This window comes from Ursus americanus, chromosome 20, assembly GCF_024610735.1.
Source record: "Ursus americanus isolate L20-20 chromosome 20, mUrsAme1.1.p, whole genome shotgun sequence".
NCBI classification, from domain to species: Eukaryota; Metazoa; Chordata; class Mammalia; order Carnivora; family Ursidae; genus Ursus; species Ursus americanus.
Genome location: NC_142146.1, coordinates 33,075,721 through 33,101,333, shown reverse-complemented (window position 1 = coordinate 33,101,333; position 25,613 = coordinate 33,075,721). Strand labels below are relative to the sequence as shown.

At 37.5% G+C, this 25,613-nt stretch overlaps 1 protein-coding gene across 3 annotated transcripts in view; it reads right to left on the bottom strand.

Moving 5' to 3' along the window:
* Positions 1–25,613, bottom strand: part of PCCB (propionyl-CoA carboxylase subunit beta) — a 103,822-nt gene that overhangs the window by 12,245 nt on the left and 65,964 nt on the right. For all 3 annotated transcript variants that reach the window (XM_045791830.2, XM_087870217.1, XM_045791831.2), the window contains one exon: positions 3,619–3,742. In XM_045791830.2, coding sequence (XP_045647786.1) covers positions 3,619–3,742 — 124 coding nt within the window. The remainder of the gene's footprint in view (positions 1–3,618; positions 3,743–25,613) is intronic.

Genomic DNA, 25,613 nt, shown 5'->3' with positions numbered 1-25,613 from the left:
AACACATGTACCACTCTGGTTCAGGATGTTGATAGTGAAGTAAGCTGTGCATGTGTGATAGCACAGTATATATGGGAACTCTAATTTTCACTTAATTTTGCTGTGAAACTAAAAGAGCTCCAAAAAATAAAATTTATTTAAAAAAAAGGATTATATACCATGACCAAGTCAGATATACTCCAGTAATGCAGAAGTGGTTCAACATACAAAATATCAATCAATATAATACACCACATTAATAGAATGAAGGACAAAAACTACATGACCATTTCAAATGCTGCAGAAAAGGGATTTGACAAAATCTATCAACCTTTCAAGATTAAAAAAACAACTCAGAAAACTGGGAATAGAAGGAAATTTTCTCACCACGATGAAAGGCATATTTGAAAAACCCATAGCTAATATATTCAATGGTGAAAGACAAAGTTCTCCCCCTAAGATCGGGAAGAAAATAAGGATGCCTGCTTTCACCAATTCTATTCAACAGTGTGCTGAATATTTTAGCCAGAGCAACTAGACAAGAAAAAAAAAAAAATAAAAGGTACCCAAATTGGAGAGAAAAAACTAAAAATATCTTTTTGGCAAAAAATATGATCCTACATAATATCCCAGAGAATCCACAGGAAGGCTAGGAAAGCTAATAAACTCTGCAAAGTTGCAGTTTGCACGATCAACAAACAAAAATCAGTTGTGTAGTTGTCTTTCTATATACTAATAATGAACAATCCAAAAAGGAAATTGAGAAAGTAATTCCATTCATAATAGTATCTAAAAGAATAAAACACATAAGAATAAATTTAACCAAAAGGTGAAAGCCTCGTACACTAGAAACTACAAAACAGGGGCGCCTGGGTGGCACAGCGGTTGAGCGTCTGCCTTCGGCTCAGGGCGTGATCCCGGCGTTACGGGATCGAGCCCCACGTCAGGCTCCTCCACTATGAGCCTGCTTCTTCCTCTCCCACTCCCCCTGCTTGTGTTCCCTCTCTCGCTGGCTGTCTTTATCTCTGTCAAATAAATAAATAAAATCTTTAAAAAAAAAAAGAAAGAAAGAAACTACAAAACATTACTGAAAGAAATAAAAGACCAAAATAAATGGAAAGATACTCTATGCTCACAGATTGAAACATTGTCAAGATGTTAATACTACCTAAAGTGATCTGCACATTCAATGCAATCTCTCTCTATCAAAATTCCAACATCCTTTTTTGCAGATTGGAAAAGCCAATCCTCAAATTCATATGGAACTGCATGGACCCCCAAAAGCCAAACCAATCTTTAAAAAGAACATAAGAAGACTCACACTTCCCAATATTAAAACTTACTACACAAAACTACAGTAATAAAAACCAGCATGTGGAGGGGCGCTTGGGTGGCGCAGTCGTTAAGTTTCTGCCTTCGGCTCAGGGTGTGATCCCGGCGTTGTGGGATTGAGCCCCACATCGGGCTCCTCCACTGGGAGCCTGCTTCTTCCTCTCCCACTCCCCCTGCTTGTGTTCCCTCTCTCGCTGGCTGTCTCTCTCTCTGTCAAATAAATAAATAAAATCTTTAAAAAAAAAAGAAAAGAAAAGAAAAGAAAAAAGAAAAGAAAAGAAAAGAAAAAGAAAACCAGCATGTGGATAAACCTAAGAGTCCAGGAAAAAAACCCATACATCTACAGCCAATTGATTTTTGACAAGGATACCAAGTTATTCAATAAGGAGAGAACAATCTATTCAACAAATGGGTGTTGGGATAACTGGATTTCTATGTGCAAAAGAATAAAGCTGGACCCTCAACTCATATAATATGTAAAAATTTACTCAAAATTGATCAAACCTAAATGTAAAAGCTAAAAGCATAAAATTCCTAAAAGAAAACATAGGGAGAAAGCTTCATGACATTGGACTTGTCAACAGGTACTCTGCCAAGCACAAGCAACAACAAAGAGATATTGGACTTCATCTAATTTTAAAATTTTTGTGCACCAAATGACATTATCAAGAAAGTGAAAAGACAACCTACAAAATGGGAGGAAATATTTGTAAATCATATAGCTGATAAGGGTTTAATATCCAAAATATAAAGCATTCCTACAGCTCAACAACAAAAAACAAGTAATTAAAAATGCACAAAGGAATCTAATAGATATTTCTCCAAAGAAGACAATACAAATGGTCAATAAGCATGTGAAAAGATGCTCAAAATCACTAATCACTAGGGAAATTTGAATGAAAACCACAATGAGATAATATTTCATGCCCATTAAGATAGCTATTATCAAAACATACCAGAAAATAACAAGTGCTGGAGACAGTGTCACATAACTGGAACCCTGTGCATTGCTAGTGATGGTGTTTCCTCAAAGTAAACATAAAATTACCATATGACTCAATAATTTCACTCCTAGGTGTATACCCAAACGAACTGAAAACAAGGATTCAAACAGATGCCTTGCATACCACTGTTTATTGCAGCGTTATTGACAACAGCTAAAAGATGGAAACAACCCAAAGTGTCCATCACAAATGAATGATTAAACAAAACTGGTATACACCTACAATGGAATATTACTTAGCCATGAAAAGTTAAAATAGAGTTCTGATACATGCTACCTCACTGATGAACCTTGAAAGTATTACGTTAAGTAAAATAAATTAGACACAAAAAGACAACTACTACATGATTCCATTTACATGGGATATCTAGAATAGGTAAATTCATAGAGAGCAGATTTAGATTATCAAGGTCTGGAGGTAAGGTGGAAAGGCAGTCTTCTTCTAGTTGAAAAATTTCTGGAAGATAGTGGTAATGACTGCAAACAGTGTGAACATAATTAATGCCACTACATTATACCCTTAAAAATGGTTAAAACGGCAAAGTTTATGTTATTTACATACATAAATGTATATACACACGCACACATATATTTTTTTTTACCATGATAAAAAATATTGTAAAAAAAAATACACTTTTTTCTAAAGACAAGGTAAAATCGCCACGACAGAAATAAAAGATGAAGCTGGGAAAATAAGGGAGCGCATATTTCTCCCACACAAGAATTCAAAACAAACCTAAGAAGGAAATAGGAGAAAGGCAGTGTCTACAATCCCCATGCCACACTTCCAACTGTACCCAGAGCACAGCCACGGACGAGTCCCCCTGACCTGGCTGGCCATAGATCAGCTCTAGCCGTATCACCAGAAGGCTGTGGGGCACAGACACGGGAAGATGCTGTTAACTCATGACCCCCCAACTGTGTACCAGACACCACTAAAGACACTGGAGATAAAAGGATGACGAAGACACCGACACCCCCGCCCTCATGGAGCTCATAGTTAAGTGGGTGAGACCTAAATCTAACTAGGGGGAGGCAGAAAGCAGACCTCTGAAAAAGTGAAGACCTTCTGAACTTGAAAAAAAGAAAGTTATCTATAAACACTTAAAAAATTAAAGTATGAAAGAAGCATTTTGAGATATGAACATTAAGAGAGAAAAGAACTTTTACAACAACATCTATCGGAGTTTCTTCTCTGGCCGTGGAGGCTCATCTGAGGAAAAGGCAGGGGACAGACACTGTGAGCCCAGGCAGCCCTGGCCCCCAGCTGCCACCCGAGGTTTGTGAGAGCTTCTCCCGCCTACCTGAAGCCACCTTAGGTTGGTTGCCAACAATTCCAACAGTCCTCCCATTCATTCTTGCAAAACCAACAACGATGTTCTTGGCATAATTGGGCATGATCTCAAAAAATTCTCGCTCATCAACAACCTGCAGGGATAAATTGATACCTGAGCTCAAAATGATAAAGAACCAGATACAACTACATTACAGAATTCCAGGCATTTACATTGTGAATGACAGAGCTGGCGAGCCCCCACACACCACAAGTTCTGCAAGGACGCAGGGATGGCAGCACCTCCACCCTGCTGAAGGGGAAAACCCTCTTGCACACTGCTGGGGAGGATAAACCAGTGCACCCTTTTTAAAAGCTCTGTTTGAATTTGGCATTATTTTACTCTTTTAACCTTATTTTGAAATCATTTCGAACTTACATAAAAATTTCCAGAACAGTAAAAAAATATATATATATCCTTCACCCAGATTCTCCATTTAACATTTTACCACATACGTTTTATCGTTCCCTCTCTGTATCTTTCTCTCCTCTCTACAGTTCTGTATTTTTCTCTCTCTACATATGTACGTCTATACACACAATTTTTCCCTGAACTATTCGAGAGTAAGTTACGGACATGATGTCTCTTTACCTCTAAGTACCTCCGTATGTACCTCCTAAGAACAAGGACATTCTCACGCACTCAAAATCAGGAAACTAATACTACTATTATAAAACCTTGTTCGAATATTGCCAGTTATTTTAATAACATTCTTTTTAGCAACAAAAATCTGGTTCTAGAATCTAACCCAAGAGCACCAGGTGCTTTTTAGTAGTCATGTCTCTTAGCCTCCTTTAATTTCCCCCTCAGTCCTTTTCTTCATGACATCTTTGAAGACCACAGATTGGTCATTTGGTTATCTGCCTTCCATTTGGGTTTAATGTTTCTTTGTATTTAATTTCAGGGTAAGCATTTTTGGCAGAGAATCAGAGAAGTGACCGTCTCAGTAAATCACATCAAAAGGCACATAATAGGGCGCCTGTGTGGCTCAGTCAGTTTAGTGTCAGACTCCTGATTTCAGCTCAGGTCTTGATCTCAGGATCGTGGGTTCAAGTCCAGTGTTAGGTTCCATGCTGGCGTGGAGCCTACTTTAAAAAAGGGAGGAGCACGTAATGTCAATTTGGCCATTAAAAGTGGTGATATATGCAGGTTTCTCCCCTGTAAAATTACTATTTTTCCATTTTTAATAAGTGTACTGTGGGGAAATACTTAGAAATGATATAAAAATCCTATTTTTCATCAAATTTTCACCCACTAGCTTTACAATTCATGATTCTTGCCTGACCCAATTTAGTGCTGTGACAGCTGCCGAACTATCGGCAGGATTTCCCTCACCCCATTTAGTAGTTGGCATTCTACTATCAGAAAGGTCTTTCCCATTTATTTACATCATCCACAAGTATGAACTTAGGAATTCTTGTTTTATTATATGGATTGTAATCTTTACCATCATTATTTTATGTTTAAATTGCCCCATATTTGCCAGTGAGAGCTCATTCAAGAGGGTTCCTATGCCACTTTGATGTTTCTCCATCACTCTTTGAGCACTACGCTACATTCTAGAATTACCTTACTTTCAGGTTCATCTTGTACTTTTTCTTGGCCAGAGCCCACAATTAGCCATTTCTCCAAAGGGCTCAGGGAAGACTGTCCTAGAGGACAGAGCTAGAAAATCCATAGATACGTACACACAAACACACACACATACACACTTATTTCTAAAAGTAGTATGAAAACATTGAGTTCATACTAATAACTCTAGTTCTAGTCCAATTCAACCACAGGATTCATTCTAATTTGCCCCTTACTATTTCAGAACTCCTTTCACCTACAGTACACACTGGACTCCCATTATCCTCAAAATGGACTTATTTAATCCTCAAATACAGAGAAACTGGTTTCAGAAATGCTACCCCATCTGACTGAAAACAAAACAAAACAAAAACCCTAAAATTCAGTACTTCTTTACAACTATTTGTTGCTGGACTAAAGGTATATAGTCAAAATACTGTGTTCAAAAGTTATTCGTTTGAAACACAGGTTCATTTGTTTTTATTTCATCTTAAAGGTTTTCCCTCAGTCTTGATTTTTTTTAATATGTAAACATTAACATACTTTAATGTCATTCCCCATCCCTTCCACCCTAATTCTACGCACCCTGTCATTAATCTTATTTTCTATCTCTCATGTGTATATTACAGAAATGAGTAGATACGTGTATACCTTTGTATTTCCCACTTCTGTCTAAGAAGGAAAGTAACCTACTACAGATACGCTTTAGCACTTCGGGTTTCTTCACTTAATATATCCCAAGAACCACTTCCCATCAGTTCACAGAGATCACGCTCGCTCTTTTTCCTGCCTCGTACTCTATTGTGTGGATATACCAAAGTCTACTCAACTAATCTCCCACATGTAGTTTACATTTTTAAATTTGGGTTGCTTACATTATGTTGCACTGCAAATAACACAACAGTAGTAACTTGTACGTCTACAATTTTGGATGATGAGAAGTCTATCTTCAGTGTAAATACCTGAAAGGTGGACTGCTGGGTTCACATGTAAATAATATCCAAATAATACCTATTCACATGTAAATAATACCCAAATTACCATATGCCCTTCCCAGCAATTTATGAGAGAGTCTGCTTTGCTAGACTTACCAATGGAAAATGTTTTCAAGTTATTTTTTGCCAATCTGACAGATGAGAAATGATGACTCAGTGTAATTTTAATCTGCATTTCTAACATAATGAGTCAAGCTGAAAATCTTTCCATATGTTTAAGGTCCATTTTATATATATCTTTGTGAGCTACCCATGGTTTTTGCCTGTTTTTCTATCAAATTTGATCTTTATTTCCTCAATTTTTAAGTTTTTTTTTAACATATTAAGGATATTAGTCTTTTTCTTTTTAAAAAAAAAATTAGAGAGGAGAGGGAAGGAGAGAGAGAGAGCTCGAGTTGGGGGCAGAGGTGAAGGGAAAGGGAGAAGCAGACTCCCCACGGAGCAGGAAGCCCAACATGGGACTCAATCCCAGGACCCTGGGATCACGACCGGAGCTGAAGGCAGATGCTTAACCAACTGAGCCACCCAGGTGGCGCGGGATACTAGTCTTTTATTTAGGATCTACATTGCAAATATTTCCTCCTACTTTGTTGCTTGTCTTTTGACTTTCTTTACAGATTTTTGCTATGCAGAATGGGATTTTTCAATTTCTGACCAGTCAAACTTACCAATTTTTTTCTAAAACTGAAACTGGATTTTCAGTCATATTCAAAATCCTTTCATTACTTTCCCCTGAAGTTAGGGAAATCCATCTATACTTTTAGTGCTTACAGGGATTTTTCACTTATATTTAGCTCTCTGATCTAGCTATGGTTCGTTTTTGTTTTTGTGTAAAAACAAATCTAATTTTATATTTTTCTAACCAGCTAGCTATCTAGTTGTCCAGCATTTATTAAAAAGCTAACCTTTGCCCTGGAATTTGAGATAATACTTTTCTGTATTACCTATACTCTATATGTACTTGGACCTACTTCTAGCTTTTCTAGTCTATCCCCCTGGTCTGTTTGTGGAACAGAATCATACTGCTCTAACTACGGTTTGCTTTACTGCAGGATATGGCCAGAGTCTTTCTTTTGCAGTATAATCCTAGTTATTCTTGCACTTTTATTTTTCCATATGAATGTCTTTTTCTTACACTTAAGGGAAACTTTAATCTTTTTTTTAAATCAATCTAGCTTCAAAACAAGTTGAGGTTAATCCCTATGAACTGTTGTATAAACTTGTCCAGTTGTACTTTTAAAATTTTAATATTGCCTTAAATTTACAAATTACCTCAGGAAGAGCTGTTTTTATGATGTTAACCCAATAACCAGAACAAGGAATGCCTCTTCATTTGTTCAAGTCTGCTTTTATGTTTTTCAGAAGTTTTAAAATTTGTCCTATAGGGTTATTACTAAATATTTTATCTTCTTTGTTTATATGCTACCATAACGGGTTATTGTGTTTACGACAATTTCTACATGTTAACTTTATATCTTAGTCCTTAGTTGTTTCAGTTTCACCACATATTCTCTAGCATTTTTAGTATACTATATCACATACAAAAATAGCTTAACTTCTTTTCCAAAGCTTTTGCCTTTAGTTGATCTGCTTCTTGTCTAATTGCATTGGCTAATATCTCTAATAAAATGTTAATAGTGGAAATAGTATGCATCCCTGTCTTGCTTCTGATCTTAGTGTAACTAGGGTTTTCTTTATTAACATGCTGCGTTACTAACTAGAATTTAAATAAAAAAAAAAAAAAGGTACTCCTCAATTCCTATTTGCCTGGATGCTCCTATTAGGAACAGGCGAACTTTCTTAAAGGCTTTTCTTAGCATCTACGAAAATGATCATATGATCTCTCTCCCTTCTTTTGATTAATAAAATACATCACTAGATGTCCTAGAACCTTGAATTCCTATAATAAATCCCACTTGGTCATGATGTATAATTTTAATATGGTGTTGGAGTCTATTAGCTAACAGTTATTTGGTATTGTTGACCAATTCTGATAAGTGATACTAATCTCAAGTCTTTTTAAGTGGTCTTTATCAGACCCAGATATTAATGTCATACTTGCTTCATAAAAAGAATTGGGGGGGTGTATTTTTTACTGTCTATGCTCTCAAACAATAGGGGTAGCATTATGACCCTCTGGTTTTTTAATGTTTTATGGACTTCCCAAATAAAACTTACCTGGGCCTTGTGCTTTCTCTGTGAAGTAACTCCTTCTATGGATTTTAGTCCATATAAGCTTTCTACCTCTAATGGGGTCAATTTCTGGTAAAATTCAAACAAATTGTATAGTTCATCTCATCTCTTACGATTCTTAAGTTTATATTTCTATGGTTATTCCTTCTTTTCATGTCATATTTGTATTTGTGTTGTGTTTTTAGTGGTCATTTTATTTCAATAATTACAGCTATCTTTCTATCTCCTAAATCATAAAATTCCTGCTTTGTGATTTCTTTTATAATATGTTGTTAGGTTTTTTCCCCTGGCTTCTTGAGCTGGGAGTTTAGTTCATTTTCCTTCTTTTATTGTTACTAAGCACTTAAGGCCATATATTTTCCTTGGCTCATCATTTTGAAAGTATTCCACAGATTTTAAAACGTAATTTTTTTTTAGAGTTCTGTCATTTTGACTTATATTTTCTCCTTTCAATCCAGAATAGAAAATTTTCAAATAAAACAGTGCTTTTGTTTCTGTTGCTATGAATTTATAGTTTCGATCAGTGTTCGTGATATTTTCACTTTATGGAATTTAACGATGCTCTCTTTTTGGCCTAATATATAATCAGCTCTTATGAATGTTCCATGCCTACTGGAAGGAATGATTTAATGCCTATTACAAGACTGTAAAGTCTGAAATAGATCCAGAAGATTTACCTATTAGTGTGACTAAGATTCTTTTTTTTGGGGGGAGGCATTTGACCTGCCTTGTTTTACTTATGTGTTGAAGTCAAATATTTGTTTCTACCTATGCTCCTTGGATTTCCCATAGTTTCTGCTTATTAAAGTTCATCGTTTTATCATTTGGGACATAGATTTTTTTTTAATACCACTATTATGAATTGTGGCTTTTAGCATGTGAAAATGTCTTTCCTTGCCATAATTAAAACTTTATGTCATCCAATATTAGGATCACAAACGTTGCTGTGTTGTTTCCATTCTCTAGTATACCTCTTGCCCATCCCTTATTTTTAACTTTTCTGAATCATTTTAAGTGTCTCCTATATACCACATATAGTTGGTCTTGCTTTATGAGACAAATTAAACCTCTTTGTCTTTTAATAAAGGAGATAAGTGAGTTTAATAAGCTAAACCATTCATATTAATTCACATAAAAGACATTTGGTTTTTACTCTTTATAATTACTCTCTATGAGCCATGTTATATTTGCTGTTTGTGTGTTTATACTGTTATTTACTAAGCTTATATTTTTGACCTAGTGGGTCCTTTTCTAATTATACCTATTTAATAAGGCTTCATCTGTTTATTATTTACTGTTTTATTAACTGGGTATACTATTTGTAATAGTATCTTTTGACTCACAACAATCAGTGAACTTATTCTGCTATACTCTTTCTTCTTTCTTATCCTCCCATTTTTTCAGTTACATTTTTTTCTGCAACTAAAACACAGCGTTTATACATTGTCCTCCACCCTCATTTCCAGCCCTGCTTTAGTCTTAGAATTATAATTGAATAAGCACCATCAATCCTTTCATCGAAATTTCTCCTTGAAAATCTCTTCCTTGGATGAAGCTCATCTGCTAGAAGATTCCTCAAGAAAAGCCTGGGAACACAGTATTCCCTCAGTTCTTACATCATTAAAACTGATTTTCTTTAGTCTTAATACACGAACATCAGCTTGGCCAGGTATAAAATCCTTATTATCATAATCTCTCCTTGAGTCCCCTGAAAGTGCTTTTCCACTGTTGCCTTGTTTTATGTGTTGCTTTTGAGAAGTCTGATGCTACTCAGTCTCTCATTTTTGTAAGGCAGAGGAAATTTTTGCCTCCATGTCCTGAGGATTTTTTATTTTAAAAATCTAATAGTCACACTGGGATATTTACTCAAGTTTGATCATTCTAGGTTAATTTTCCATGTTCAGTGGGCTTTTTCATTAGATAGCTCTAGGTCTTATATGTGTTTTCTTAGAACACAGTTTTAAACATTAATTCAGGTCTTGGTTTTTCTTCAGACATTCCAATTACATGTATGTTCACTCTTATCATCTACTTAAATCACTTTTTTACCTTTTTATCTTCAATTTCTTGGTTTTCCCACTTTTCTTCATTGTTCCTTATTAAATTTTATTCAAGTCAATTCTCCCTAAAACACTTTCTAATTCTGTTTTCATGTCTGATAAATAATTTTGGTCCCCCCCCATTTTAATTCAATCAGCTCTAACTTAACTTCTATTTCATGTCCATTTCGCCATGAGTTTGTAAGTTTCTGATTTTCATAATCTCAAATACTTACCGGAAGCTACTGAACTCAGACTGCAGTATGATCATCTACTTCATGACTGACTTTATAGCAAAGGGTGTTTTCTCAATTGAAGTTTTTTATTCTCATTTTTTATTTTATTATTTTTTTAAGGTTTTATTTACTCATTTGACAGAGAGAGAGACAGCCAGTGAGAGAGGGAACACAAGCGGGGGAGTGGGAGAGGAAGAAGCAGGCTCCCAGCGGAGGAGCCCGATGTGGGGCTCGATCCCAGAACCCTAGGATCACGCCCTGAGCCAAAGGCAGATGCTTAACGACTGAGCCACCCAGACGCCTCTCATTTTTTATTTTAATAAGCTTTATATAAACTCCTTCTATCTGTGCATTTTGTGGACATAGTTAGCAGTGGGATGGCAAACATGACTCCTGGTTCAAGAGCCCCCTTGTCTGTCAGTACAGCAAAGTGCCATTTAGTTAATGCAATCTTGATTTTAGGGCGGGGTAAGGAAAGGGGCAGCAGCTCCCTCAATATTTGTGGTTTTCATCTTGTAGACACATAAATCTACCTTGCCTCATTTTTCCTTCACTTCACCATTTCCAAAAATGCCTCTCCCTTCCTTCTAATAGGTCTTCCCCAGAAACAATGCCCTTCTATGACTGCCTTCTTGATCCCTGTGTACACGTTTAAGACCCTCCCCTGAAATCACTGCTGACTTAACAGGACTCTTTTCCAGTATTTTCACTCTTACAGTGAACTTCCTCTTCCTGAGAGTAATTTTACCTAAATTCCCTTCTCTTTCTTCTGTGCAGTTTCTCAACACTCCAACTCTCCACAGAGACTTGTAGAGGGAACTCAAGAAACAGACCTAATGGAAATTGGAGTTGTTCTTATTGTTAACTGAAGTTTGTAGTTTCCTGTCTCTGGGCTATGTTAAAGCCATGAAAATGATAGTTTTAATTGTTGTTCTTATTGACCTATACAGTTCTTAGAGGATATGCAGAGTTATGGACTTAGGAGCCCACCATTAAGCTTGACTATCCAGAAAGCTCTCTTTTTTAAAATTTTAAATATTCATGCTCACTGACCAAATTCCATTGCTGGGTTCCAATCCAAGGGATATACTCGCAAAAAATATACTAATATACACATAGATGTTTATTGCAGCACTGCTTGTAAGAGCAAAACCCAGAGGATCTAAATGTCCATCAGCAGGGCAATCTTCCATCCATAAAATGGACTACTATACAGTCATTACAATAAATGAGGTAAATCTGCATGACCAGATACGGAAAGAAAGTGAAAAAGAGCAAAGTCAAGCAGAGAAAGACAATTATCATATGGTTTCACTCATATGTGGAATATAAGGAATAGCACGAAGAACATTAGGAGTAGGAAGGGAAAACTGAATGGGCGGAAATCAGAGGGGGAGATGAACCATGAGAGACTATGGACTCTGGGAAACAATCTGAGGGTTTAAGAGGGGAGGCGGGTCGGGGGACGAGGTAGCCCAGTGATGGGTATTAAGGAGAGCACATGTTACAATGAGCACTGGGTGTTATACACAAACAATGAATCACGGAACACTACATCAAAAACTAATGATGTACTTACTGTATGGTGACTAACATAACATAATTTAAAAAAAAAAAAAGAGCAAAAGCGAAAATGTATAATACAATGTTTTTTGAGTTAGAAGTAAATATATGGATGTATTATTTGGCATGTAATAATTTTTTTTGGAAAAATACACATAAAACTTCATAGTGTTTACCTCTAAGAAAGAAGACTGATAGGAAGGAAGGAAGGAAGGAAGGAAGGAAGGAAGGAAGGAAGGAAGGAAGGAAGGAAGGAAAGCATTTCATTTTACACGTTTCTGTAATTAAAGTTTTCCTATGTACATGTTATTTGCTTGATTTTTAAAGCATTAAGAGTGTAGCAGAGACCACTAAGTATCGATATAAAATCCAACTTCCATTTCTACAATTGTAACAGAAATCATGGGCAAATGGCTACATTTTTCCTGCAATTGGATGTGGCTATTTGACTATGTTTCCTACAATGGACTTAATTACAATATCACAAATGAAAAAAGTAATAAATATGTATTAAACTAGCTCGAAAGTTTGAGGGGGGAAGATAAAATGAAAGAAAGCAGAATATAAAAGCAGATAACAGAGCTTTAAAAAAGAAATAGAAAAATTAAACTGAAAAGTTACTCTTCAAAATAGATGAACAGAAAAGATAAACTACTAGGTAACGAATCAGGAAAACATAAAGCAGGTTCTAGTCCGAAATGGCAATGCAGGAAGACCCTGAACACAACTCCCCCACGAACACACAAATCTACACCCACTTCTATAGCAATTCCTCTTGAAGAACTGAGGGCTACCTGAACAGCTTTTGCACAACAAAAGATAGATTACAGAGAGAAAGGCAAGAAAGACAGAGACATGGCAAGGAAGGGAACCCCCAACCCTCCCCCAAATGATGTAAACTGCAGTGGGGAGGGATATGTGGAGGGACCCTAAGCAGATTTGTGTGCCCTGCAGGGGGCATGGAAAAAAAGCCAAACAGTCTAAAAGGGCAACTAGAATATGAAGAAACCAGCACTAGAACCCTGTGAAATGGCAGAGGAGCTGCTGAAACTCTCTCCAGATCAAAAGGGCTGGCAAGTGCCACAACTGAAGTTCCCTTCCACTCGGATAGCACAAATCAGAGCAGGGTCCGGGCACCACAGCTGGCCTGCTGGCTCACTGACCCCTGGATGTCCTGCGGCACAGAAAAACAGCCACAGTTTAAAAGGGAAACTAGAATATATAAGATCCAGCCCTAGAACTCTATCAAACAGTGGGGGAACTGCTGGAACTGTCTCTGGGACGGAGGGGCTGGCGAGCACCACAGTTTATATTCCCCCTCCACCTTGACAGCATGGACAAGAGCAGGATCCAGGAGTCCTAGTTCTAGCACAATATGTCCCACCAAGACAGCCCTAGCATGGCACACACCAAAACACCCCAGGTCAGCAATCACTACAGCTCCAGCCATCTCGCCAAGTGATAAAGGTACAAAGCACCACAGAACACTCCCAAGCCCTCAACATGATGGCTGCAGATTACTTGCTAGGGCACCTCCAATGCTGAGCACTCCAGGAACCCCAGCCAACACCTCTCCTTGCCTGCAGGTGCCCCACCAGGATGCCCCCTGAACTGAGCACCCTAGGACATCCTGGCTCATACCCACTTCAACTTCAGCTATCCTGCCAGGGAACCCTCTGGGTAGAGAACCCCAGGACCACCCTGGCCCATAACCACTTCAGCTCGCCACCCCACCAGGGCAGCCCCAGTACAGTGCCCTGGGACCCCCAGCCAATGCCAGCCACATCTTTAGAAAGTCAGCCAAAGGCAACAGGCACACACAGCCTATACATGGGATGACCATACACAAGACCATTCCTTCAAGTGTAGAAGTAGCTGTTATACGGAATTCACAGAAACAAACACAAAAGGTGAAGCAAAATTAGGAGACAGAGGAATGTCCCAAATGAAAGAACACCACCAAACCTCAAAGAGGTAAATGAAAAGCAGATAACCAGGGGCACCTGGGTGGCTCAGTTGTTAAGCATCTGCTTTCGGCTCAGGGTGTGATCCCAGGGTCCTGGGATCAAGCCCCGCATCGGGCTCCCTGCTCCGCTGGGAGCCTGCTTCTTCCTCCCTCACTCCCCCTGCTTGTGTTCCCTCTCTCACTGGCTGTCTCTCTCTTTGTCAAAGAAAGGAAGAAAAGAAAGAAAGAAAAGAAAAGAAAAGAAAAGAAAAGAAAAGAGCAGATAACCAGTCAACCTGATAAAGATTTCAAAATAATGATTATAAAGATGCTTACCAGACTGGAGAGAAGAGTAGTTGAACTTAATGAGAACTTCAACAAAGAGAAAATTTTTAAAAGAATCGATCAGAGTTGAAGAATACAAAAACTGAAATGAAAACATACTAAAGGGAATCAACAGCAGATTAGAGGATGCAGAAGAGTGGATCAGTGATGTAGAAGACAGGGTACTGGAAAACACTCACAATGAACAGCAAAAAGTAAAGAATTTTTTAAAATGAAGACAGTTAAAGCCATCTCTTGGACAAATTCAAACAAATATTCACATTATAGGGATCCCAGAAGGAGAAGAAAGGGAGGGGCAGAAAACCTACTTGAAGAAATAATAGCTGAAAACTTCCCTAACCTGGGGAAGAAAACAGACATCCAGATTCAGGAAGCACAGAGACTTCCAAACAAGATAATCCCAAGGAGGTCCACACCACAACACATAATAATTAAAATACCAAAGATTAAAAATAAAGAATTTTAAAAGCAGCAAGAGAGAAGCAACCAGTAACATAAAAGGCAAACTCCACAAGGCTATCAGCAGATTTTTCAGCAGAAACTGTGCAGGCCAGAAGGCAGTGTCATGAGAAGAAAAAACCTACAACTAAGAATACTGTACCAGACAAGATTATCACTCAGAATTAAAGGAGAGATAAAGAGTTTCCTAAACGAAAGCGGCCTGACAAGAAATGTTAAAAAAGGCCAAATTAGAAGAAATTTACAAAAGTAAAAAATTTCATGAGTAAAAGCAAACACTCAGTAAAATAGTAGGGCAATCATTTATAACGAAGGTTAAAAGACAAAAGTAATAAAGTCAATTATATCTAAAAAGTTAGTTCAGGAGACTCAAAAAAGAAAGATATAAAATATCAGATATGTAAACATGGAGGGGTACAGTAAAAACGAAGCTCTTTTAGAATGTCTTCATACAGACTACTATATACTTAGGATGTTATATATGAACCTCATGGTAACCACAAACCAAAAAAACTTTAATAGATACACAAAAAAAATAAAGAGAAAGAAAGCCGACCATAACACTAAAGAAAGTCATCAATCACAATTAAAAAAAAAAAAAAGATCAAGAGAAGGAACAGAGAACTATAAAAACAACCAGAAAGCAATGAACAAAACATCAACATACCTACCAATAATTTCTTTAAGTGTAATGGTTTAAATGTTCCAATCAGAAGACATAGGGTGATGGAATGGATATAAAAAAAACAAGGCCTATCTATATTCTGTCTACAAGAAACTCATTTCATGCCTAAAGACACAGACACACTGAAAATGAAAGGATGGCTGAAGATAATTCATGTAACTGGAAGAAGAAAAAAAAACAAACCCAGGGTAGCATACTTATATCAGATAAAATAGACTTTAAAACAAAGACTGTAACAAGAGACAAAAAAGACCATTACCTAATGATAAGGGGACCAATCCAACAAGAAAATATAACATTTTAAATATCTATGCACCCAGCACCAGAGCACCTAAATACATACAGCAAATATTAATGGACATAAAGAAACTGACAATACAGTAATACTTTAACACTTCATTTACACCACTGGATAGATCATCCAGAAAAATCAATGAGCAAACACTAGCCGTAAAAAACATGTAAGAACAGACATATATAGAACATTCCACCCAAAAACAGAATACGCGTTTTCAAGAGCACATGGAACATTCTCAAGGAGAATGAACAAGACTAAAATATCATTCATCTTTTCCAACCACCACAGTATGAAACTAGCAATCAATTACCAGAAAAAGAAAAGAAAAAAAGCCACAAATACATGGAGGCTAAACAACATGCTACTGAACAACCAACTAGTCAACAACAACAATGACGACAACGACGATGACAACAACAACAACAACAACAAAAACCACACACACAGAGAAAAATCAAAAATACATTAAGAAAACTGAAAACACAATGGTCCAAAATCTTTGGGACACAGCAAAAGCAGTTCTAAGAGGGAAATTTATAGGGATACAGCCCTATCTCAGAAATAAGAAAAATGTCAAACATTCTAACCTTACACATGAAAGAGCTATAAATAAATAAATAAATAAATAGCTAAACCCAAAGTTAGTAGAAGGAAAAAAAAAAACGATAAAGATCAGACAGGAAAAAATGGAGACTAAAAAATAAAATAAAAATAGAAATGATCAATGAGGGACACCTGGGTGGCTCAGTCAGTCAGTTAAGCATCTGCCTTTGGCTCAGGTCATGATCCCAGGGTCCTGGGATCAAGTCCTGCATCAGGCACCTTGCTCAGCAGGGAGCCTGCTTCTCCCTCTGCCTGCTCCTCCCCCTGCTTCCCCGTGCTCTCTTTCTCTAACAAAGAAATAAACAGAATCTTTTTTAAAAAGATCAATGAAACCAAGAGCTGGTTCTTTGAATAGATAATCAAAATAGGTAAACCTTAACCAGAGTCATCAAGGAAAAAGAAAAAGAGGACCCAAAGAAATAAAATCAGAAGTAACAACCCACACCATAGAAATACAAAGGATTTTAAGAGACTACTAGGAAAAACTATGTGCCAACAAATTGGACAACCTAGAAAAACATGGGTAAATTCATAAAAACATACAATATTTCAAAACTGAATCAGGAAGAGATTAAAAATCTGAACAGACCAATTACTAATAACAAAACAATTAATAATCAATAAACTCCCAACAAACAAAAATCCAGGACCAAATGGATTGACAAGAGAATTCTACCAAACATTTAAAGAACTAATACATATTCTCCACACTCAAAAAAAAAAGGGGGGGGGGAGAAAGCTTCTAAATACCTTCTACACAGCCAGCATTACCCTCATATCAAAACCAAAGACTACAGGCTAATATCCCAGATCAACATAGATGCAAAAATCCTCAACAAAATATTAGGAAACCTCATCCAACAATACATTAACAGGATCTTCACCACAACCAAGTGAGATTTGTTCTGGGGATACAAGAATAGTTCAATATGCACAAAATCAATTAATGTGATATACCATATTAACAAAATGAAGGATAAACATCATATGACCATCTCAACAGATGCAGAAAAGGCATCTGACAAAATTCAACATCTGTTCATGATACAAACGCTCAAGAAAATGAGTTTAGACGGAACACACCTCAACATAATAAAAGCTATATATGAAAAACCCAAAGCTAACATCATACTCAATGGTGAAAAACTAAGAGTTTTTCCTCTAGGATCAGGAACAAGTCACTTTTTTTTTATTTGTTTTTAGAGATTTTATTTATTTATTCGACAGAGATAGAGACAGCCAGCGAGAGAGGGAACACAAGCAGGGGGAGTAGGGGAGGAAGAAGCAGGCTCATAGCAGAGGAGCCTGATGTGGGGCTTGATCCCATAACGCCGGGATCACACCCTGAGCCAAAGGCAGACGCTTAACCGCTGTGCCACCCAGGCGCCCCAGGAACAAGTCACTTTTAATCAATATAAAATATTCAAGCCATGTATTCTCACTTTTATTCAATATAATACTGAAAGTACAAGCTGCAGCAATCAGACAAGAAATAAATGACATCAAAATTGGTAAGGAAGAAGTGGAACGGTCATGATCTGCAGATAAAATGATACTACACAGAGAAAATCCTAAACACTCCATCAAAAAACTATTAGAATAAATGAATTCAGTAAAGTTGCAGAATACAAAATATACAAAAATCTCTTGTATTTCTATATACTAATAACAAAGTAGCAGAGAAATTAACAATTCCACTTACAACTGCACCAAAAAGAATAAAATGGCCAGGAATAAACTTAGCAGGAGGTGAAAGATGAGTACCCCTGAAAACTAGAACACTGATAAAAGAAATTAAAGATGACACAAACAAATGGAAAGATATTTCATCTCATGGATTGGAAGAATAAATATTGGTAAAATGCACATATTACCCAAAGCAACCTAAAATTTCAATGCAATCCCTACCAAAATACCGAGAGTAGTTTTCACAATACTAGGACAAATTATCTTAAAATTCATATGGAACAGCTAAAGACCCATAGGCAAAACAATCTTGAGAAAGAAGAACAAAACTGGGGGTGGCACAAATCCAGATTTCAAACTATACGACAAAGCTATAATAATCTAAACAGTATGGTATTGGCACAAAAATAGACAAATAGATCAGTGGAACAGAACAGACAACCTAGAAATAAACTCTCACTTACATGGTCAGTTAATCTATGATAAACGGGAAAAAGACAGTTTCTTCAATAAATAGTACTGGGCAAACTGGACAGCTACAGCCAAAAGAATAAAACTGGACCATTTTTTAGCTCATAGACAAAAATAAACTTAAATAAATTAAAGACCTAAATGTGAGACCTGAAATTATATACGTACTAAAAGAAAACAGAGTCAGTAATTTCTCTGACATCAGGCTTAGCATCATTTGTCTGGATGTGTCTCCTCAGGCAAGGGAAACAAAGCAAAACTAAACTACTAGGACTACCAAAATAAAAAAAACTTTGGTACAGCAAAGGAAATGATCAACAAAACTAAAAGGCAATGGGAGATGACATTTGCAAATTATATATCCAAAAAGGGGTTAATATCCAAAATGTGAAAGAACTTATACAACTTAACACCAAGAAACCAAACAACCCAATTAAAAAAGGGCAGAGACCTGAATAGACCTATTTCAAAGGAACATACAGTTAGTCAACAGACACATGAAAAGATGCTCAACATCACTAATGCTAATCGAAGCCATGAAGAGAGATCAATTCACATTTCTCAGAATGGACGGTATCAAAAAGACAAGAAATAAGTGTTGGCAAGGATGTAGAGAAAAAGGAACCCTGTGCATTGTTGATAAAAATGTAAACTGGTGCAGCCACTGTAGAAAACAGTATAGAGGAGGGGGATGGAAGATGGTGGAGGAGTAGGTGACCTTAGTTTTGTCTGGTCCTGGGAATTCAGCTAGGTATCTACCAAATCATTCCAAACAGCTGTGAACTAAACTGGTGATCTAAGAAAAGAATTGCTGCAATTCTATAAATACAAAGGCGACCACATTCTGCAAGGTAGGAGATGCAGAGGAGTGAATCTGAAGCAATATACTGGAAGATACACTGAGGGGGGGGGGAGCCTCCATAAGCTGGCTACAAAAAGGTGATACAGCAGCAAAGGCGCAAAATCAGAGCTTTTAGAAGTCTGCTCAGGTGACAAAGCGGGGCAGACTCCTAGGTCGGACAGCGTGGTCTCAGGATCCCTGGGGTCACAGGAAGACCGGGAGTGCCTGAGTGCAGCAGAGCTCTCAAGCATCGGAGCAGCAAATGCGGCTGCAATCAAGGAGGCCAGGCGTGGGCTATCAGCTCAGAGTCACCATAAACCGTGAACAATGGCTCAGCTGGGAGACCGCTGTCCAAGCAGGGGCCTAGCAAGAGGAAGAAACTCAGCAAGACCCTCCACTCCCTCCCCGGGGAGGAAGAGTGTGGGAGCACACCACAGGAGTCTGCTAAGTTTGGAAACTCGAAATGGGTCACATACCTGAGATAAAAATGCTCGGTCACAGGCTGGGTGAACACAGGGAGACAAAAGTGATTGACTGCTTTTCCATGAGGGTGCACTGAAGAGTGGGGCGTGGGAGCTTTCGGCTCCAGGGTAGAGATCCAGAGGCCGCCATTTTCGTTCTCATCCTCTAAAGCAGCCCAGAAAGCCTTCAGGGAACAAAAGCCGCATAGAGCAATCTGGAGCCACTGACTTAACCTGGCCCCCTGGCAAGGGTGCTGGGATTCCCCTGGGGCAAAGACACCTGAGAATCAGGACAACAGGCCCCTCCCTTAGAAGATCAGCAAGAACATCTGGCTAAGACCAACTTTACTGATCACGAGAAACTGCAAAACTCCAGCGCTAGGGGAAAATACTATATAAAATTCATTCAGAATAGGAGAGAGAAAGAGCTTCCAGGACAAACAGAAACTAAAAGAATCTGTAATCACTAAACCAGCACTGCAAGAAAAATAGGGGCTCTTTAAGTGAAGAGAGAGCCCCAAAGTAGCATAGACCAGAATAGAGACAGTCTACAAAAGCAGTGACTTTACAGGTAATACAATGACACTAAATTCATATCCTTCAGTAGTTACTCTGAAGGAAAATGGGCTAAATGCCTCAATCAAAAGACACAGGGTATCAGATTGGATCGACCCATCTGTAAGAGACTTATTTTAGACCCAAAGACACCTCCAGATTGAAAGTGAGGGGGTGGAAAACCATTTATCATGCTAATGGACATCAAAAGAAAACTGGGGTGCCATCCTTATATCAGACAAATCGGATTTTAAAGCAAAGACTGTTATAAGAGATGAGGAACGACACTATATCATAATTAAAGGGTCTATCCAACAAGAAGATCTAACAACTGTAAACAGTTGTGCCCCCAACCTGGGAGCAGCCATTTACATAAACCAATTAATAACAAAATTAAAGATACACATCAATTATAATACACTAATAGCAGGGGACGTTAACACCCCACTCACTGCAATGGACAGATCATCTAAGCAGAAGACCAACAAGGAAATAAGGGCTTTGAATGACACACTGGACCAGATGGACTTCACAGATATATTCAGAGCATTCCATCCCAAAGCAACAGAATACACATTGTTCTCAAGCACAGATGGAACATTCTCCAGAATAGATCACATCCTGGGTCACAAATCAGGTCTCAATCAGTACCAAAAGCCTGGGATCAGTTCTTGCATATTTTCAGACCACAATGCTTTGAAACTGGAACTCAATCACAAGAAGAAATTTGGAAAGAACTCAAATACATGGTGGCTAAAGAGCATCCTACTAAAGAACGAATGAGTCAACCAGAAAATTAAAGAAGAATTTAAAAAATTCATGGAGAAAAAAGAAAATGAAAATACAACTGTTCAAAATCTTTGGGATGCAGCAAAGGTGGTCCTAAGAGGGAAGTATATAGCAATACAAGCCTTTCTCAAGAAACAAGAAAGGTCTCAAATACACAATCTAACCCTACACCTAAAGGAGCTGGGGAAAGAACAGCAAATAAAGCCTAAACCCAGCAGGAGAAGAAAAATAATAAAGATTAGAGCAGAAATCAATGAAACAGAAACCAAAAGAGCAGTAGAACAGACCAAAGAAACTACGAGCTGGTTCTTTGAAAGAATTAATAAGATCGATAAACCCCTGGCCAGACTTATCAAAAAGAAAAGAAAAAGGACCCAAATAAGTAAAATCATGAATGAAAGAGGACAGATCACAACCAACACCAGAAATCTACAAACAATCATAAGAACACATTATGAGCAACTATATGCCAACAAATTATGCAATCTGGAAGAAATGGACGCATTCCTAGAGACGTATAAACTATCAAAATTGAAATAGGAAGAAACAGAAAATCTGAACCCATAACCAGCAAGGAAATTGAAACAGTCATCAAAAATCTCCCAACAAACAAGAGCCCAGGGCCAGACGGCTTCCCAGAGGAATTCTACCAAACATTTAAAGAAGAATCAATACCTATTCTTCTGAAGCTGTTACAAAATATAGAAATGGGGGGAAAAATAGAAATGGAAGGAAAACCTCCAAACTCTTTTTATGAGGCCAGCATTACCTTGATACCAAAACTAGACAAAGATCCCACCAAAAAAGTAGAATTACAGACCAATATCCCTGATGAACATGGATGCAAAAATTCTAACTGAGATACCAGCCAATAGGATCCAATAGTACATTAAAAGGATTACTTACCAGGACCAAGTGGGGTTTATTCCTTGGCTGCAAGGTGGTACAACACCCACAAATCAATCAATGTGATACAGTACATTAATAAAGGAAAGGACAAGAATTATAAGATCTTCTCAAAAGATGCAGAAAAAAACATTTGACAAAGTACAGCATCCTTTTTTAAAACTCTTCACAGTGTAGGGATAGAGGGGCTATATCTCAATATCATAAAAGACATACAAAAAGTACACAGTGAATTTCATTCTCAATGGGGAAAAACTGAGAGATTTTCCCCTAAGATCAGGAACATGGCAGGGATGTCCACCATCACTGCTGTTCAACATAGTACCAGAAGTCCAATAGGACAACAAAAAGAAACAAAAGGCATCCGAATCAGCAAAGATAAAGTCAAACTCTCACTCTTTGCAGATGACATGATAATCTATGTGGAACACCCAAAAGACTCCACCCCAAAATCGCTAGAACTTAGACAGGAATTCAGCAAAATGGCAGGATGTATAATCAATGCACAGAAATCAGCTGCATTTCTATACACTAACAATGAAACAGAAGAAAGATAAATTAAGGAGTTGATCCCATTTATAACTGCACCTAAAACCACAAGATACCTAGGAATAAATCTAACCAAAGAGGTAAAGTTCTGTACTCTGAAAACTATAGAACACTCATGAAAGAAATTGAGGAAGACACAAAGAAATCGAAAAACATTGCATGCTCATGGATTGGAAGAACAAACATTGTGAAAAGGTCTATGCTACCTAGAGCAGTCTACACATTCAATGCAATCCCTGTCAAAATACCATCCACTTCTTTCACAGAACTGCAACAAATAATCCTAAAATTTGTATGGAACCAGAAAAGACCCCGAATAGCCAGAGGAATACTGAAAAACAAAACCAAAGATGGTGGCATCACAATTCTGAACTTCAAGCTCTATTACTAAGCTGTAATCATCAAGACAGTATGGTACTGGCACAAAAACAGACACGTAGATCAATGGAACAGAACAGAGAACCCAGAAATGGACCCTCAACTCTATGGTCAACTAATCCTCCACGAAGCAGGAAAGTATATCCAATGGAAGAAAGACCATCTCTTCAACAAATGGTGTTAGGAAAACTGGACAGCCACATGCAGAAGAATAAAACTGGACCATTTTCTTACACCATACACAAAAATAGACTCAAAATGGATGAAAGACCTAAATGCAAGACTGGAAAATCCATCAAAATCCTAGAGAAGAACAATGGCAGCAACCTCTTCAACCTCGGCCATAGCCACTTCTTGCTAGACACATCTCCAAAAGCAAGGGAAACAAAGGCAAAAATGAAGCACTCGGAGTTCATCATGATAAAAAGGTTTTTTTGCACAGCAAAGGAAACAGTTGACAAAAACCAAAAGACAAACAAGAAAATGGGAGAAGATATTTGCAAATGACATATCAGATAAAGAGCTAATATCCAAAACCTATAAAGAACATCTCAAAATCAAAACCTGAAACACAAAAAATCCAGTCAAGAAATAGGCAGAAAACGTGAACAAAACATTTCTCCAAAGAAGATATCCAAATGGCCAAAAGACACATGAAAAAATGCCCAACATCACTCAGCATCAGGGAAATACAAATCAAAACCACAATGAGATACTACCTCACACCAGTCAGCATGGCTAAAATTATCAAGTCAGGAAACAACAAACGGTGAGGATGTGGAGAAAGGAGAACCCTTTTACACTGTTGGTAGGAATGCTAGCTGGTGCAGCCATTCTGGAAAACAGAATGGAGTTCTTCAAAAGGTGAAAAACATAGTTTTTCCTATGACCCAGCAATTCCACTACTGTGTATTTACCCCAAAGATACAAATGTAGTGATCCGAAGGGGCACCTGCACCCCAATGTTTATAGCAGCAATGTCTACAATAGCCAAACTATGGAAAGAGTCAGATGTCCATCGACAGATGAATGGATAAAGATGATACGCACGTGCACCTCCCCCCCACACACACAATGGAATATTACTGAACAATCAAAAAAATGAAATCTTGCCATGTGCAATAACATGGATGGAACTAGAGGGTATTATGCTAAGCGAAATAAGTCAATCAGAGAAAGACAATTATAATATGCTTTCACTCATAGGTGGAATTTAAGAAATAAAACAGAGGAGCATAGGGGAAGGGAGGGAAAAATAAAACAAGATGAAATCAGTGAGGGAGACAAACCATAAGAGACTCTGAATCATAGGAAACAAACTGAGGTTGCTGGAGGGGAGGGGCTTTAGGGGATGGGGTAACTGGGTGATGGACATAAAGGAGGGCAATGATATAATGAGCACTGGGTGTTATATAAGACTGATGAATCACTGAACTCTTCCTCTGAAACTAATACACTCTGTTACTTAATTGAATTTAAATTAAAAAAGAAAACAGTGTAGAGGTTCTTCAAAAAATTGAAAATAGAAATACCATATGATCCAGTAAATCCACCACTGGGTATTTACCCAAGGTAAACAAAAACACTAATTCAAAACAATACATCCAATCCTATGTTTATTGCAGCATTATTTACAATAGCCAAGATATGGAAGCAACCCAAATGTCCACTGACAGCAAGAATGGATAAAGATGTTTACAACGATTCGATGGAAGTAGAGGGTATTATGCTAAGCGAAATAAGTCAATCAGAGAAAGACAATTATCCTATGATCTCACTGATATGTGGAATTTAAGAAACAAAACAGAGGATTATAGGGAAAAAGCGGAAACAATGAAACAAGATGAAACCAGAGAGGGAGACAGACCATAAAGGACTCTTACACTTAGGAAGCAAACTGAGGGCTGCTGGACGGGAGAGGAGTGAGGGGATGGGATAACTGGGTGATGGACATTAAGGAGGGCATATGATGTAATGAGCACTGGGTGTTATATAAGACTTGATGAATCACAGGCCTGTATACCTGAAACCAATAATACATTTTATGTTAATTGAATTAAAATTTTAAAAACACGATAAATGAAAAAAACAAGTTTAAAACCTAAAAAAAAAAAAAGAATGGATAAAGATGCAGTATATTATATACAATGGTGTATTATTCAGCCATACAAAAGAATGAGATCTTGCTATTTGTGATAATATGGATGGACCTTGGAGGTAAGTGAATTAAGTCAGACAGAGAAAGTCAAATACCATAGGATTTCACTTACACATGGGAGTCTAAAAAATGAAACAAACAAAAATTTTTTTCCATCAAGCATAACAACATTCACATTACAGAGATCCAGAAGAAGAAACAAAAGGGGAAGAAAATTTATTTGAAGAAATGATAGATA